Source organism: Vidua macroura, chromosome 2 (assembly GCF_024509145.1).
Source record: "Vidua macroura isolate BioBank_ID:100142 chromosome 2, ASM2450914v1, whole genome shotgun sequence".
Lineage (NCBI taxonomy): Eukaryota > Metazoa > Chordata > Aves > Passeriformes > Viduidae > Vidua > Vidua macroura.
The window spans coordinates 89,467,052-89,485,293 of NC_071572.1; the positions used below are offsets into that span (position 1 = coordinate 89,467,052).

Consider the following 18,242-nt stretch of genomic DNA (forward strand, 5'->3'; position numbering starts at 1 on the left):
TTGCAGGCAAAACAGACTTTACTTAGTTATTACTAATTAGCATAAACAATTACTAATTCTGGCATTGGTACGCAGAAGATGATTTATAGCGCCTACTCTTCCCCTTTCCCAGGGTCAAGTTTATTCCAAGCAACTCTTGTTCCTCTCCTGCACTTGAGTTACACTCAGTCCATTCAGGGAGGCAGTGAATAGTGCAGGGAGTTTGGGTCAGGATACAGCAGTTTATCCATGCTGCTCCTTCCTTCTTTTCTTCCTGTGCTTTTGAATGGACCCCTCACAGGCCTTTGTCCCTTATTTTTTGGGGCAAGAGGCCCACTCCAGATCTTCTATTCTTATGATCTTGGTGTTCCCTGTGCTATCTCTTCTGTTACCTGAATGTGCAAGGATACCTTCTGAAGGAGAATAAAAATGTTACTGTCATTAGTGTTTCAGAAGTAGCACTTATGAATGTTTTTGACTAAGCTGCAATTCACTTTTTTCATGTTGAATAATTCCTGTTATTTTGTTATTGAGCCTTTTTCACTTCATTTAAAATCTGTTTAAACTTTCCACTTCTAAGTATTTTGTGCTCTTTATAGGTACACCGAAAGAACTGAAGTAAAGCCTAATGAAATATGGGATGATCCTCTAGAAGAAATATCTAAAACCTCAGAAGCTTTTATTCCTATAGACATGGAATCTGTGGATGAAGGAGATTTCAGATCACTCTGTAACAAGGAGTTATATGGGAGAATTAGTCATGTTGTGTCTCCTAGTAAAATTTTTGTACAGTTGCTGGCATCAGAAAGTGTACTGAAAAGGTACTGAAATTCAAAGAACTTTCCTTTAGTTAAAGTGTTCTTATCACATAGTGGTGAAGTATAGTTAGAACAAACTCTGAGAGTTGCATTTGATACTGTGTACTTCTTGAAGGCTGCTAACTTACTTGCCTTTGTTGAGGAAAGTATAGGAGCAGAAGAGAGGTTGGCACTATATTGTGGGTTATTAAATAGTTCTGATTCCAAATTAAATATATGATCTCACTCATATTTCAAATCAGTTTTATTGAGTAAGTATTGGAGCCTGATGAATGCAACACTGTCCAAAAAGATTAAATCTTCCTGCTCTTTCTTCTCTCCTTCCCATTCCCTCATTAGAAATCTGGTTAAATAAAGCCTGTATCCCAAGTCTTAGAACTTACTATTAGTGGTAGTAGCAGGGTTGTTTTTTGTTTTTTTTTTTCCCAAAGTGCTTCCAGTTAGGAAGTTTGAGCACAATTTCTAGACACAGTGTATATCAGCCTGCCTTTGGTAGATATTTAGGTAACATTTATGTAGTCATGCCTACTCTCTGGAAATAGTTAAAAGAGTGTGTCATGATTTAGTGCAAATTGCTTATGTATTCATTTATCTTTTAATCTTCCTGGCTGTAACTGCCTAGAGTTCCATTTATGTAGTCATGACATTGAGGACCACACTCTCAAACTGTCAAGAGAAAACAGTGTCGTTTCCAAATAGTGCCATACAAAGCACTCAGGTTTGCTCAGATTAATTCCAGTGTCTAAGTTAACATTATAGGTTTACAGACTTTTAATGAGGATGCATGGTTTGTAACTCCCATTTAATTTCTAACATGTCATGAAGAAAAACTGCAACACTGCACATCTGTTAAAACAGTACAACTTCATTGTATGGTAGTTAAACAATGACTGAATAAGCCTTTTATTTACTGCATTACGTTTTATCACTAGAAAAGCAGTTTTTTTAATGTCAGTTTACAGGAGGAGATGGCTTCCATCTACAAAGAATCCCAGCCACAGTCTGTGAAGTGGGAGAGGGAAATGCTCTGTGCTGTTTACGTATGCGATGTGGAACAGTGGCAGAGAGGTCAGATCCGCAGGATTGTCTCTGAAACGAGTGCCGAGGTAAAGCTCTTATAACAGGGTTCATACTTTTATTTCTAAACTTGAAAGCATTCACTGACTAAAATAAGGTCAAATCTTTGTTTCTTTCTTCTGTGTTAATATTTTCTCACAGCCTTTTTCTTTTGTTGAGAGTTTAAGTAATGCTGTACATTGCTGCAAATCAGTTGACTGTCTTGTCAAAGCTCAGGTGCCTTTAGCAGGGAATCTGGTAGTGGAGGAAGGCTCATGAGGTTGACTTTCTCTTTATTTACACTGCGCTTTGGAACATGGCAGAGATTCCCAAGCTATAGTGTAACAATTGATTTTAGATTCCAGAAGGTGTGTGAAAGTGAGGGTCACAGTAATTCAAACTTAATGATCCTTGTTAAAAGATGGAGCCAGTTGAACCAACACCACAGGAGAACATGTAGTCAGGCAGTTGCATGAACCCTAAACTGATGGTGATGCACTGTGCTGTGTAGCTATAACATTTTCCACACTAACTTCACACAGCACTGCTTGAAACATGTGTGTTGTTGTACCAATTTGAAAATAATGAGCACCAGAAAAAGCATTTTGTGACTAGATACTTACGTGTCTCCAAAGTAAGAATGGCTTTTTGATCATACAGGTAATCCAGGACTGGATTGCTGTTGATTTTTTTTTCCACCATCATCAGGTTGTGCCCAGTGGTCTTTTTAGTAGGAAGCAGAAATGGGACTTTGTGTGCTTCAGGTTTGCATCATCTGCTTTCTGAGCCCAAGAGCCTTCAAACAGCTATTTAACCCATCAGAATAAAAAGCAAGGGGTGGAGGAGAGCTATTTCAGTGTTTCTTGGTTTACCAAAAAGTCAGTAAAGTTGTTTAGCCCTCTTTGAGCACATTTGTATGGTTTGTCCCTATGCTATGCTGTGATAGTTGCTTGAGTTGTGATGAATTAGTTCAGTGCAGAAGGCATTTATTAAATCCCAGTAATGTTTGAAAATTTTTTTAACCTCCTCAGGGATGTTTTGAATTATCATTTCTTACAGATAACAGCAAGAGAGGGTTTTTTTTCTGTTTTGTGGTTTCTTGCCTGTAACAGGTACTACTTTATGATTCTGGAGCTGAAAAAACAGTGGAGGTCAGCTGTCTAAGAAAACTTGAGGAAAACATGAAGACCATCAGGACATTAGCAATAGAATGTTCACTGACAGAAATAAGGTAGCCTTTCCCTTATATTGAGTGGCAGCATTAGAAACTAATAATGACATACCTTTGTTAGCCCTGATTATGTAAGATTTGGATGTGGTGTGCTTTTTGAATAAAGAAATGGGGTGGTGGCTGTGATTTATTTAATAAATGGTTGTTTTTTCTAAGGGCTACACGTATAGTAGTAAAGCAGAAACTGTGCTGTAGAAATAAATAATATTTATAGGTCGAGTTACAAAATAATGAGCAGATTTATTTAATTGAATACTTTTTTCCCTTGGCTCAGAATTTGAGATTAATTGGATCTCATGAAACTGTACAGAAGGTCTCTTTTCTAGACTGTTATGACATGTGTCATAACTTCTAGAACTCACTATCCTCCTCATTTTGAAATTCTGGGCTTGTATCTTTTAATTTTTCCAGTTGTAGAGATCCAGCAATTTATAATGATTTCATGTTAGTCTTGTCTGTAGTAGAGATTATTTTTTTTCTGTTACAATTTAGGCAGCGTAGAAAAAAAGCCAAGTTTTTAGTACAGGGAAGAGTTGGTGGTTATACTCGGGAGATGTCAGCTCCTTTTGTACCTAGAGATTATCATTTGTTCTGTGTTAGACCCACAGGTGGAAGCACACAGTGGACAGCAACAGTGTGTGAATGCTTGTCCTATTACCTAACTGGAGCACAAGTGAAACTAGTCATACAGGTTTGTAATAAAAACCAGTGGTATTTACAAAATTTCTGTCAGGCTGTCTGCTAATTTGGTTTTTTTTTTCCTGAATATTTTACCTTTCAAAAAGTCGTTAATAGAACTTGATTGTATAGATGTTTGCTTTAGGGAAAAAGGTGCCTTTTCTTCTTTCTGCTTAATTTTTGTTATTCACTGGAGCATTAGAGCATTTGACTACCCAGTGTGGAGAGAACTTCATCTTTGATATATTTGGTTACTGAAGAATAGTAGGTGTATCTTTGGGATCACTGGTTGCTGACAGACTTTATGGACAGATAAGCAAGCTGCTCAGGTTCTTGATGAGAATTATTTCAGCAGCTACTATATTAGTTTTCAAGCCTCAGAGGCTGAAAGAATTAATCCAGTGCTGTATGAATATCATTAGTAATTTATCTCTTCCATGCTTTTAAAAAAAAGAATTATTAGAAGGGTTTGATTTGTTCAGTATCTGTTGGCAGCTGCCAGTGGAAATAAAAGCAGTGATGAGTGAAGTTATTTATGCATGGGTTTAAATGTCCTGCTGGAAAACAAGTGTTTGGCACTTGATTCTATTAAAAGAGCTGAGGGAAAAAGCAAGTTTTTACAATTTTTTTTAATGTCATGTGTAGCATAGAACAGTTGGTAAAATGATTGGAACTGTCATATGGATTAAATGAATTTGTGTCTTCTCATGTGTGCACCAGTTGTTCAAGGATGTCTGATTGACAGTCAGTACCAATAAAATGAGAAATATGCCTGTAGTTTAGAGGAAATGAGTATTTGTAGTATGTTGTCCAGCTCTCCCATTTTTTTCCAGGAAAATGATGTGGGTTGTGCATTGCCTGTGAAAATTCTTTGCAGAGATGAAACAGGAAAAATGACTGATACTTCTGAATACCTTATTGAACAGGGTTTGGCTCTTAGAAACAGAAGGTTTGGATATTTTTCTTTTATATTCTCTCAGACTCTGATGTTCATATTTGACCAAACTAATAAGTAAATCAAAAAATTTGGATTGTGTTCTACATTTCTAGCAACAGAAAACCATCTTCAGTGAACTTCTTTATAATGTTACATAATGAGTATAATGTTATTTATTGTATCCATGGCACATTTCAGTTCTCTAAGTTTGTAGATGAGATGCTTGACAGTATTTTGAGATACCTTTGCCACTTCTGTGTGTTACTTGTATTATTTTGTAGTTTTGCACTTTTGAAGTTCTTTGTCAGTTAATATATTGATATTTGATTGAATCTTCTAGAACTGGTAAGGCTGATGGGGCTTATTTAGTCTCCAAGGAACATCTTGAAGTACATTTCGACCAGGAGAACACACAGCTGGATGGTTGTAATTCCAAAATTTCATCTGCAAGAAACAGGATTGTTCCAGAGGAAAATGCCACTATTTCAGAGAGTGAACAAAAATCACTCAAAATACATGAGCCATTGCCTCATTCAGAAATGGATGAAGTATATAAATCTCCCATTGTTCCTGAAGCAAAAATATTCCAGGCTGTAGTGAGTTGTATTGGAGGTGATGGAACTATTTACATAATACCAAAATCATTTGGTGAGTTTACATAGAAGAAAATACATTTATGAATCTGAGTGCCCTTAGGTATCAGAATGTATACTAGAACACCTGTCTGGTACATGTTCACTGTTCTGAAAGATTCCTCTTGGGAGGTGATGCCCTTTGGTGTGAGGGGCAAGGATTCTTTCTGTCCGTAAATCAGCTTTTCTGTCCTCCCACCCTCTCAAGAAATCCAAAAACCCAAAACACTTGGATGGCCAGGTTACTTGCCTTTCTTCTCTAGGCTGTAATGGGTAAAGCAGCAATTTGTAATGTTTACTGATAAAGTAAATGTGGTAACTTACTTCAAAGTGATGAAGATACAGTCATAAAGATTCTTGGAAGTTAGCTTGGTTCTCAGATACTGCTGTGTTTTTTTCCTTCAGTTTAAGCTCAGTACGCAGTTTCCTCAGGCTCTTTATTTGTATTGTGATACATTCTCTATCTCACAGTGTCTCCTGTTTGTATTGTTTGAAAGAGGTCCATTTTCTTCTGACTGATGCAGTGTCACTCATCAGTTCCATGTTAGTATATTGTGCTTCAGAGAAATATTTACGTATGAGAATATTAATACTATCTTTTTTGCTCCACAAGTGCATTTAACTGCTAGATTATGTAAAAATTTTTATAACTAAAACTTTGAAATTCAAAGTACAGTAACCCCACTTGCACAAGACTGTGTGTTCTTCCTGCAGTTCTTGCTGTACCATAGTTTGTACCCATAGCAGGAGGGCTTCTTCTGGACACCTCTTCTGTGTTGTTTCATGGTGTCCTACCACTGAAACAGTGGTTTAGGGGTTGTTGTCATGTTCATGCTTTGTTTTGCTCTGATATAGTGCTGCATTGATGTCACTTAAAAAATTTATAGACTCTTCTATAAGTTCTTCTGAGATTAGAATTCAGAATTTCTAATGGCTTCAGAACTGGAAATGCAGTTTACTGTTAGTAACTCTTCTGCATATACTAGATATTGAACATACATATTGTATCAGTGTTGGAAAATATATTTTAGAGCTGCACGTGTGCTTATTTATACATGTCATCTACATCTGATGGGATTTAGTGATGGAAATATTTTGCATTAATATTAGAGACTATTTTTTTTTATTTCATCCCCTCTCCCAAGAAACTGCACTAAACAAATTGATGGCTGAAATACAAAATACCTTCAAAGGCCTTGGTCTCCTGATACCCTACTGCTGGAAGAAGGGAGAAGCCTGTGTTGTAAGAGGATCAGATACTGTGTGGTATCGAGCTAAAATTGTAGAAGTCAGTGGCAGTACTCTCCAGGTAAGTTTGATTGTAAGGGGGGAGGGTGTATGTATATCTGCATGTGTGTGTTTAAAAAAGGCATATAATCCAGCCCTCTAAAATAAATAATGGATTTAATATTTTTTCATTCAGCTGACCTGTGCAGTTGTTCATTCTGCTTAAAAGTGTGGATTACTGTCCTCATTTTTACATTTATTTTAAAGATCAAATCTGTCTACTTATTTCAGTTGTCACAATTTCTCCTGTAGTTTCCCTTGTAGTTACTAATTTTCTTAAGTAAAAAGCTGCTCTTGATCTCCTGTAAGTAATCCCTTTTAGGTTTATTTATTGTTCTTACCATACGTAGAATGCTTTGAAAACTATTAGGTTTGGAATCCCACACCTGCCCTACTCCCCACCCAAAAAGTATTGGCTGTCTATTTTGAATTCTTTCTGCTACACAGCTACAGAGCCTTCTTCTCATTAACAGTTCATCTTACCTAAGCTCTTGAGTCTGCTCATGATTTTGAACGCAGATTTGCAAAATCTATTCTAGTTCACAATTTTTTTCCTTTCAGTTTTAAACTGATGTTGGTTATTCCACAAAAGGAAGAGAAGTTTATAAACTGAATTTCTAATCTGTCATACCATTTCTTTTAATCCTTTCTTGCTTTTCCACTTTGTCACATCACCTCCTTACTATCAAATCATTATTTTTTTTCCTCCATAAAAGTAATGCTGTAAACGAACGCATTCCCTTACTAAACTTAAGTATTTCAAGAATTATTTCAGGAAATCTTTGCATTTCCTGTAGGTACAGTACATAGATCGTGGTTACATAGAGAGCATTCCTCAGTGTCACCTGTATCCAACTACATTTTACACTGGCATTCCTCCATTTTGCATCCCTTGTCAGCTCTACAAGACTCTGCCGGTGAGTAATGGCACATCTGTGTGTTGCTAGGTGGTTACTCCAGTCAGTACCCTGCTTAGTCAGGCTGAGAGTAGTTGCTGGTATCTTCTCTTGCCTGCAAGGATTCAGAGAAGAGATGATGAGGATTGTTTCAGCAGGTCCTTATCAGGACCCAACAGGTTTGCTTTATGAGGGGACCGTGCTTGAAAGGTAGCTGTCGGTGGAGTTAAACCTTTGTGAGACGGGACACTGTGGGGTTGGCAGGGGGATATTCTGAAATGATAATTCATTTCGCAATAGCAGCAACAAAAAGTAAGTCCTGGATTTCTTAATGCAGAATGGCCAGACAATCTGAAATTGTCAAGTCCTACTGTGTTTCTAACATTATGAACTTGGCTGTGTAGGAAACAATGTAAACTAATACAGGTGAATTGTTTTAGGGTTTTTTGTCAGTAAGTAATTAGTATGTAAATAACATCTTCACATACCATCACACCTTGCTTACTCTGAATGGTGTATTTAGTATAAGTGAAATACTGAAATTACTAGCTTACTTTTTTTGCTGGAAATAGTTAAACTGATAGTAAGGAAGGCTGCAGGGGTCGTGGGGGAGGGACAGGCAGCAGACCTGCCAGCAAAAGGTAGCATGCCTAGGTAGGAAACCTCCTGCAGCAGATGGTGAGAGGGCTGTGTAGCATCAGGGAGGCTGAGGAGGGGTTGGATAGCTGATTCCAAGTGCAGTCTGCAGTGGACCCACAGCCAAACAGCCAGAAACCCTCCCAGCAGCAAAGTAGAAGAGAGAGGGAGCAGTAATGCAGAATGGGAGCTTGCAATATCAAGGACCTGCAAGAAGAAGAGATTTTCCTCGGAGTATGGGATGCTCTTGCAGCACTGCTTCATCACTCTGCGGGCTGATGAGGACAGAGCCCGTCACATGAGGAGAGAGGCCAGGGTGGAGGAGGGCAGCACCCTCTGCTCCCCGTGTAACCCCCAGTGCAGCTGACAAAAGGCACTGGGTGACAGGAGATAGGAGTGCCTGCTCCCTTCAGAGACTTCAGAGGAACCCATGTGCTGACCCAACACTGTAGAGAGGGATGGCACTCCTGCCTGTTTGTATTGGGAGCATCACTGAGAGGCTGCCAGGCCTCTTACAGTCCTCTCACTATTACCCATTGCCATGAGTTAGTTATCTACTCCTGGTGACACCAGTGATACCCCTCAGACTGCTCCTGGCTGTATCTGCAGGGGTTGCAGATCCCAAGAGTGTTTGTAAGGATCTGTGGCCTGCCGGTAGTTTTTTCATGGCTCCTGTCTAGCAGGGGAAGGGGTTTGAAAGGTTCACTCCAGGCTGGTGAGTTAAGAAATCATTACAGGACTGCTGCCACAGCCAGTGGTTGGGCTGTTTGGATGGTGGCACTCACTTGGAGGTGCCTGGTCTGGTGGGGTCTGTCTCTCAGAGAAGAGGAAGAGCATCTTTTGGTCCATAGGCGTGCCAAGCCTGGAGAGGGATCGCAGGTCAGGAGAGCACCTGAAGAGCAGCACCTGTGAGAGCAAGTCCAGGGAAGGGCGATGAAGATCAGAGGGCTGGAGCACCTCCTATGATGATAGGCTGAGAGAGTTGGGGTTCTTTGTCCTGGAAAGAAGGCTCCAGGGAGATCTTCAGCACCTTCCGGGATCTTCCAGTACCTAAAGGGGGCTACAAGAGAGCTGGAAGGGACTCCTTACAAGGTCATGGAGTGACAGGACAAGGGGAAATATCTTCAAAATAACAGAGGGCAGGTTTAGATTTGGTACTAGGAAGAAAATCTTCACTACAAGGATAGCAAGACATGGGAACAGGCTGCCCAGGGATGATGTTGATGTCCCATTCCTAAAGTGTTCAAGGCCAGGTTGGAGGGGGCTTGGAGCAACCTTATCTAGTGGAAGGTGCCCCTGTCCCCACAGCAGGAGGTTGAAACTCAATCTTTAAGGTCCTTTCCAACCCAAACCAGTCCATGATTCTATGAAAGACAGGCTTGTAAGCATCCAGGTTGGAAAGCAAACAGATACAGCAGAGAATAGAAGTATTTAAGGTATTCTGTGTTTTGTTGAGTGTTATCTTAGTTTCTGTAATTTGTTGGATTATGCTTTGGACAATTTTGTACATGTACATTATTGTGTACATAGTATAGGTTAGATTTGGCAAGCAGCATCTCTTTCTAAGCCATTTCAGGATCTGAAAATTGTCACATACATTTTAATGCACCAAATAGCAGATAATATTTAAATTATTGTTGATAAATCAAACTAATGATGTGTGTTTTCTAGTCAGATTTCTATTTTAATGGTAGTTGTGTATTTCCATCTATCCTAAGAATATTACTTGTTAGCATCTTAATGTGTTGGTTTCTTGCTTTTCTCCAAATAGATTGGAAATTTTTGGCAGCAGGAGGCAGTAGAATACCTTCAAGAACTTCTCAAAAATGAAGAGGTTGAAATTCACGTTAAGGTAGCCTAATTTATTCATAAATGTGGAATGAAGTGAAGTTTTTGTTGTCTTTGTCTTTTTAACTGGCATTAAGAATGGTACATGAGGGAGTATAGTAGTAAATGTATTTCTTAGACAAAAGAAAACCACAACTAAACTTACTTCTTCTGTGACCCTTACTATAGTTTTCAGGCCTTAAATACATCCATTAGAGTTAGTGCTCTTTTTTCACCCTGTTCATGTTGCATTATCTTTCTGACAAGTCACCTACCTATTGGCAGCGTAAATTTTTATAAATTCTATTTTAATTGATAAAATTCTGACATAGTTCAGTATGGATGTGCTTAAATTCATTTATTAAAATTATAGGGAAATACATTCTCTGTATTATCTGAAAACAAGCCATTTCAGACAGCTTAATGATAAATTGTGAAGGGGGAAGGGTTTAAGTGAGCAAACATGGGATAATATTTTAGTGTTAGGGTGAGCAATTGGTGCTTCCATATCAGAAAGAGATATTCCCATTTGTGTTACAACTGATGTTAATAGGCATCTTGGTCTTGTGTCTTTGACTGTTATACATATCAACAAGAGAGGTTTGAATTTCTTGGTCACGGTTTCTAAAACTTCAGTCCCAGTTTTACTATTACAGTCCTGTTTTGTCCTGTGTAAATAGGAATTACCAGATAACCCATGGGGCAAGTTGTCCATCAGCCTCTATTGTGGGGGGATGTCGCTTTCGTCCTTCATGGCATACCAGAGGTACTGTGTTGCTGAAGATTGCCAGGACATACAAAAGCTGGTGAGACCTGTGTGTGTGTCCCTTTTGCTGTTGCTGTTCTAACATTGGAAAGACTTTTCAGTTGCTTGTTGTGACCTAGGATTTGTTAATTTTTTAATATATATGTGGTTTTGTGCTGTAAGCAGCAGTAGGACTGAGCACACAGATCTGCAGCACAGCGTGAGGAGCTACAATGTGCTGATAAGACTCTGTGGAATAGTGAATTGCCACGAATTTGTTCACGGATTCTGTAATGAAAAGAGATTTTTACACTTCTGTTTAAAGTCCAGCTAGTTTTTGTGTTCCTCTAGAACACTAGGAATAGGGTATTACTTTTATCACTTGAAGGGATTAGGTATTCCTCGAAATATATCTAAGGATGGAGTAAATTAAATCAAATATTTCATCATAAACACAGTGATTTATAGGGGAGTTACCTAGGTTCTTTATTCCAAGAGTGTGGGACACTTACCTGATGATCTTAAGGGGAGGATTGAAGTTTCCACCTAACTTCATTGTCTTAACACAAAAAACCCATACATAAGTAATTTCTGTGTATTTGTTTTCATTTTTTGTTCCTTGAAATCTTAGGATCAGGTTTATTTAAATTGCTAAGACTTCGTTATTGCATTTTTCTCTTAATTCTGCTTAAGTCTGCCAATGTACTTTCTTTCCAACGAACATCTTTGCTTCAGAAAATAATTTTCCAGTACAGTCTGCTGCTGTCACTGCTGGTGCAAGGCTTGAGTTGTCTGCCACTGGGCTCATGATGCAGTTAGAAAAATCCCCCAGTGTATATTAAAACTGAGTAACCATGGAAAACCGAATTGTAAATCAATCTCTTGTTGCATTTTCATAAAGTCAGCACAACACACAGCTTTTAGCAAACTAAATATGGATTTGGAAATGAGATTTGTACCTTTAACACAAAAATTAAATTTGGAAAACAAAAATAAAGCCATGTAAGAAGATGGCAAGCAAGAAGCATTCAGAAAACCTGAAATGCTTTCCTCAAGGAATAATAGCATTAAGCAGTTCCATTCCAGGAATAAGTGTCTCAGTAAGAAAACAGGCATCAGAAGTGTTCAGCTGTAGACCAAAAACAAAGCAAGGCATCCAGAACTCAAGCTGAATCTCAGGAACAGCAGAAGTGGGAAGCAAGCAGCTCTGAACACGTTCAAATATAATCAGCTCTGGTTTTAGTTGCAGAGACTAAGCAGCCATGCTCACAAGATAGCTGAAGTGCATTATTTTTATGTAAGGTTTAACCATTACCTATTATTTTATTCTATAGTTTTGTAACTCTATTTCACAGCTTCAAATCTGTGATTTGGGGTAAGTTAAGCTGATGAGGATTTCATTCTATTTTGTGAGCCTTGCAGCTGCTAACATAGTGACTTATGCAGAGCTCACTGCACCCATTGCTGCAGTGTGTGTCTTTGAGATGCGCTTGTGTTGTGCTGCACTGATGAGCTTAGGAGCTGGTCTTTGTTACCTTATGACCAGCCTAGCTTAGGCATCAGCCTGAAAGATTCCTGGTAGGGCAGTAGGATGTTGGATGCATCAGAACCTCCAAGTGTGCTGAGCTTTACAGCAGTGACTCTTATTCCAGGGGTATGTGTCCAGGTATAGTCAGGTGGCTCCTGACTCGCAGTGCTCCTGATAGTTTTGCAGAAATCTGGCATTCAGTTTGTGTATATATGAATTAGTCAGACATCCTTTCTTTACCTCTAGGAGTATGTACTTTGAATGGAAAAAATTCTTTTTTCCTAGTTAAGTTTGAGGAACATAATGATTTTTTGTACTGCATCCTCTGTCAGATACTGCAGGGGAAACAAAGGGTCATAATTTATTGTTTCATTTTCCAGTTACATATGTTGCTTCTACTTTTCTCTCTTTCTCGGTGCATAATGAAAAGTGTTCATCGAGTGAATGTGTAAAAATGTATTTTGGAGAAATTGTACATTTTGTTACACATCATGTTTTAATTACAAGAGATAATATGAGCTCTTTTCATGACCTATGATCTAGCTGAGCTGTGTGCCATGTATCCTTCTAAAAATATAATTTAATGCACCAGGGTTTATTTCATGCTGAACCAAATGCAGAAATGACACGTAGAATTCAAATACATGGTTCTAAAAGATACGATGGATAATGCCATGCTGCAAAGAAAAATCTCTTATCTGTACATTGCAATGTTGGATTTTTTTTCATCAAGGACACACTGCTTATTGTTATTATACACCTTCTTAGGTAACTCCTTTGAACCAGAAGTCATACCTAAGTTCGTTTCTATTTTTTTATTTAATATGATGCTCAGCTGAAGTCTGTCTTGGTCTAGGGGGAATTTGAAGGAGACCTTTTGCCTTCGTACCTGCTGCAACCACTGCCTGTTCCAGGAGAAACCTTTCCTGTCACAGTTACCCACTTGGTGTCCCCCAAGGAGGTGAGTGTGTTTGGTCAACATCTCATATGCTGTAGTCCCATCGAGCTGGTGAAAAGGAGATCACAGCTGGCAATCTTAGAGCATTTTAGAGGCTGCAAAATAGTCCTGAGCTATTGGTGCAGGGGGTTGTGTGGGGCAGCTCTCTGGATAAACACTTAGTTGAAATAATCTCATAGGTGGGGCCAGTGAAACACTAATAATTTCTCTAGAAAAATGAATTGAAAGAATTACACTACTGCAGTCTGGTACTTAGCTTTTTTAAGAAGAATACAGGTAGTTGGAATTTAATGTGTCAGAACAACAGCAAATTTTGTGTAAGCCCACACAACTTCCTGGAGTTCTGCCCAATCTCCCACGCAAAAGGTAGAATGTCATGTGCATTGATGGAATAAAAGATTCCTATGTGGACTTTGAATGTTGAATGGTGAAATAGAGAAGAAAGGAGAGCAAGGAGATGCTGAACCTTTCAAAGATGGAATCTGGATTAAAAGTAATCTTCTAATAATGGTTGGAATTCCTCATTTCTAAATTAACTGCAAAAAATAGTAACATCATAACCTTTTCTTTAAATAGGTTTATATTTGTCTTGATTCTTCTGAGAACCTTACAAAGTGCTCTGCCACAGAGAGATCTGCCAGCTGTGACTCAGAGAGCCTTAGAAAAGCCCTGAAGTGGTGCAATAAAATAGTAAAGACACTTCCTCATCTAACAGACTTCAAAAAAGGTACATTGTGGGTTTTTTTGCTGTTGTTTCATTCAGAAAGCCTGAGTTTCCTTTTGTGTTTTTATGTATCCTTAAATAAAAGTTTTGTAGAGTAAAAAGTAAGATCATACTATAATTACATAATACACTGTATTACGTGCATTTTTACTTTTCATTAAATTGAGGCTTTTGTGTCATTCTCCTCCACTGGAAAATGATGGACAAAAGTCAGATTCCTGATGCCTGTTAAGAGTTATGAACTGACTTTAGATCCCATTTGGCAGTAATAAAACTTCACCCTAAAGGCACCTGTCACTGAACTGTGACAATTTTGTTAAATATTCAAAGAGAAAAGTTATGTACAGAAAATCATGTTATAAATGTTTAGAGGAGCACCACATCTAAGGAGCACCACTTTAATGTCCACAGCTGTTGGGCCTAAAACACAAGTATGGCTGTCTAAAACCTGGTGAAAAAAGCGGTTCTCACTCATACTTGATTCTGTCAACTCATAAAACTCTGGATGAGGTTTTAGGCATTATCTGCCTCCTGTCTTCCAGATATGTCTATTTTCACTTGGAGATCAATCTGTTTACTCACTGGATTGTGCAGATGAGTCCAAGTTGAAAAGCTGGAGCATTAAACTGTTCGGATCACTATCTTTTAACCAAGCAATTTGCTGTTACCTCTCACCATTGCCATGTGAGGTAGAGAAATTTGACTTAAATTGTGTACAACTGATTGGAGTTCAGAGAGAATTAGAGGATGCATGGAACAAAATCATAGTACAGTTTTGATAAGGAAGAGGAGACTTAATCTTGGTCACAAAGTAAAGTGGATTTTCAGGGTCAGTTTGTACTGCACTGAGTACTGTGGGGTGTTATGTGATAGTTTTGGTTTTTTCTTTATTTTACAGAACTGCCTTGCCTTGCAGAGTATGTGGATGGTTTATGGTATAGAGCAAAGCTCCTCTCTATTACACAGCTTGTCCCTGTTCAGATTCTGGTTCAGTTTGTTGACTATGGTACTTACTTAGTTGCCCCAACAAGCAGGTAAATAAGTAAGAAATAACAGCATGTAAAATGTCTGTGTGTATTTATGTATACACTTAAATCTTATAAATAAGTACTTATAAATAAATGTTACATTTATTATTAATTTTTCTAGAACTACATATATATTTTTCCCATCATTTACTATTGGATTTCAGTTAGCGAGAAAGTGTTTTGGCTGGTTAAATAATTTGTGTCTGCGGGGTATGGGATTTGTGTACCTGCTTCTCTGTTTCAGGTTGTTCTGAGAAGCCCATTAGTATAATATCAGATTTCTCCATACCTGTGAGTGGGCTCAGGTTAATCTGCTTCTGCACCTGAGAACCTTACTAAAAACAAGGGCTGAGCCCTCCAGGTGTACAAACAAATCCCAATCCTTTGTGGCTGTTGTCTACACAGAAGACAGCTGGGGAATAAACTTGGGGATAAGGGAGTATCTGAGTGGGACACATCCTGCTCTGCCTGTGTGGAAAATGGAAGTTCAAATCCCTGTTCTGTGCAGTTCTGAGATGCTCTGGACTGCTTCTGTGCTGACACAGACATCAGCTGAGCATCTCAAACATGCCAGGCTTTTAGGGTTCCATAAGCCTGTTTGAATTTCTCATACATATACATTTATATATATATGGATAATGCATAGTACTACAGTGCATATATAGAACCTGTATATATATAGAGTACATATATACATACACACATATGTACTGCTTAATGACAATTGGCTTGCTCTCAAGCTTATTGTGGAATGTATACTTCCTTGCTGAAGATGATGCAGAAATAGGGATTTGAACAGATTCTGTGCTTTACAGTCTGTTAGGGTCTTGGGAGACGGTCTCTTCTGTTTCAGAGTTGCATTTCTCTGCTTCCCATTTCCCTTGCTTTTGGGATAGAAAGATAAAGAATGGGGAGATAATAATGTAAACCCCAGGTACCTATTTCCAGTAATGTGTCTAGAGCACATTCAGGCGTGAAGCATTTGGACCACAAAGTTTTGTGGAGCTGCATTGTGATGATTCACACTGGGATTCCTGTGCTGCAGTCTTTGTTTGGCTCTTGACACTCCTCCCTGAGCAGGGTACTGGCGAGGGGTCTCTGATGCTGGGCTGCTTTCTGATAGCTCCTGTGCTAAGTCCTTCAGAGGGCCTAGCCCTGCCTGAGAATTGTTGGGTCTGATGTTGGCAAGTTCCTGTAGAGCAGGGACTCCAATCCTGGTTCCCTCACCATATAAGTGCTGCATCAGCCACTCAGGCATCCTGATGTCCTTACTGGCCGGTGGATTGCTGTGGGTGAACACTTCTCATTTTGCTTTCAGATTGCGTCACATACCTTGTCATCTGCTGAAGTATCCAGTTCAAGCAGTACGAGTTCTGTTGGCTGGATTTAGACCTGCTTCGGATGACAAAAACATGGAAAGAATTCCTTATTCCCCAGAATGGAGCCTGAAAGCATTGTGGACCATGGTGGACTGTGTTGAAGGAAAGCGTCTCTCTGCTTCCATACTTGTAAGAAATGCCTTTTTTTTTTTTTTCCCCCTGGTTCTTGCTGAGCCTAAAATTCTTACTAGCACTCTAATTTCTGTGTCTTTCTTTTACTATGAATCCTCATGGTTTAAAAGTGAAAACCATTTACCATGAAGGAAAGCTAAGAGAAAATGGTATGGTGTTCTTAAATTCTGCAATCACGAAGTTTCTGAGCATTCCTGTTATTTTAAAACCAGTTTACTTAACAACAGAGGTATTCTTTTTATATTCACAGTTCCATTTAGACAGTGAGTACAGTCAGTAAAATATTTCAGTATCTGCTTGAGATTTAAATCTGTAACTCTCAACACTGTAAACTTTCAGACTGTTTCACCAGAGGTTACCATTTCTTTGTATGGAGATGACAAAAATCTGGTTCATCTGAAGCTGATAGAAATGGGTCTTGCAGAGTTGGATCAGTGAACATGTAAGTACAGTGACCACGATTTCAGAAGATTTAGGCGAAGTATAAGCTGCCAGTAATGTGGACAACTTAAGTTTATTTCAGAAAAAATCCCTTCTGTCCACACATCCTTTCTATTAGTAAAGTATTTAACATAAAACAAAAAGTTGTTAAAAATTAACTTCTTTACATAACTTTACTGAAATCCACAGTTTTAAGAATTTACAGGCACTGAAACGAAGAACCCTTGGTGGTATAACATAAAGAGCTTCTGCTGCCAGTAACTGAAAAAGGCGATTTGCAGATGTGGCAGTGTTCTCTGCCCAAACCATCAAAAGTAATCTTTATTTTCTGCTTTTAATGTGTGTCAGGTGCTGGTGGTTCTCGATGTTTGCTCAGGCAAACATCCATGATAACATACTGGTGTCCACATGTCTAGACAAACATGGAATAGTTTTAATGAAGAGCTTTATACTATGTGTATAAATATATACACATATATATATATATACATACATATACTATGTGTATAAAGCTCTTCATTAGGGTTATGTGTTATCCGTGGCGAATACCAGAGACTTAGACTTTCAGATTTCTTGGCCAACCTTATGTCATTTTTTCTTCCCATTTATTTATTCCCATTTACTTCCCATTTAATAAGCACTCGTCTAGCAGATGTGAACAGATGATATTCCTAACACTTCCTAATATTGGAATAGTAAAACTATGTATCCACATCTCAATCTTTTCTGGCCTTGGAGCCTTAAATATTGTTCTGTGATACCCTTCTCACAGGAGTAGAAGGAACTAATGCATGGTGGTGAAGAATTATATCAAAAGCTGATGCTGGGACACTTGTTCTAGTATCTTGTTAAAAGACTTGGAAGGGAAGATTATAGTTTCATTATCATGACATAGCTCTTTCTTGTGTTTCAGGTTTATTTGGTGACAGACATCTCCATCCAGCACCAGATAGGGAGCAAACAGCTGGGGCTGCATTACTTACTTTGTTCTGGAACATGTTTGATTTGTTGCTGGTTTCTGTTTCCACTTTCAGGTGCTGTTACACCTCTTTCACTTCAGAGTTTGGGAATAAACAGTTTGGTCAGCATGCACCTGAAAGCTTGTTTTCCTTTACTGATGTAGTATGTGAGGTTTCTTCAGATGTCTCTTTATTGTACTAAATCCTTTACCTGTAAAGATCAGCCCCTCTCAACCTCTCCAGGCAGCCAGTTCCAGGGCTCAGTCACCTGCCCAGTAAAGCAGCCTCTTGCTGTTCAGAGGGAACCTGCTGTGCTTCAGTCTGTGCTCATACACACAGAGCCTTGCACACATCTCTTCTTCAAGCTTCCA

At 38.7% G+C, this 18,242-nt stretch overlaps 1 protein-coding gene across 2 annotated transcripts in view; it reads left to right on the forward strand.

The window, feature by feature from the left end:
- The window catches only part of RNF17 (ring finger protein 17), a 40,304-nt gene extending 22,300 nt beyond the window's left edge, over positions 1 to 18,004 (forward strand). For both annotated transcript variants that reach the window (XM_053971905.1, XM_053971906.1), the window contains exons 21-36: positions 579 to 800; positions 1,753 to 1,903; positions 2,966 to 3,084; positions 3,685 to 3,775; positions 4,596 to 4,711; positions 5,040 to 5,347; positions 6,477 to 6,640; positions 7,416 to 7,535; positions 9,922 to 10,002; positions 10,658 to 10,783; positions 13,107 to 13,211; positions 13,785 to 13,935; positions 14,831 to 14,966; positions 16,279 to 16,468; positions 16,811 to 16,913; positions 17,826 to 18,004. In XM_053971905.1, the coding sequence (XP_053827880.1) occupies positions 579 to 800; positions 1,753 to 1,903; positions 2,966 to 3,084; positions 3,685 to 3,775; positions 4,596 to 4,711; positions 5,040 to 5,347; positions 6,477 to 6,640; positions 7,416 to 7,535; positions 9,922 to 10,002; positions 10,658 to 10,783; positions 13,107 to 13,211; positions 13,785 to 13,935; positions 14,831 to 14,966; positions 16,279 to 16,468; positions 16,811 to 16,909 (2,179 nt within the window). In that variant the 3' untranslated portion in view covers positions 16,910 to 16,913; positions 17,826 to 18,004. The remainder of the gene's footprint in view (positions 1 to 578; positions 801 to 1,752; positions 1,904 to 2,965; positions 3,085 to 3,684; positions 3,776 to 4,595; positions 4,712 to 5,039; positions 5,348 to 6,476; positions 6,641 to 7,415; positions 7,536 to 9,921; positions 10,003 to 10,657; positions 10,784 to 13,106; positions 13,212 to 13,784; positions 13,936 to 14,830; positions 14,967 to 16,278; positions 16,469 to 16,810; positions 16,914 to 17,825) is intronic.
- The last annotated feature ends 238 nt before the right edge of the window (positions 18,005 to 18,242 follow it).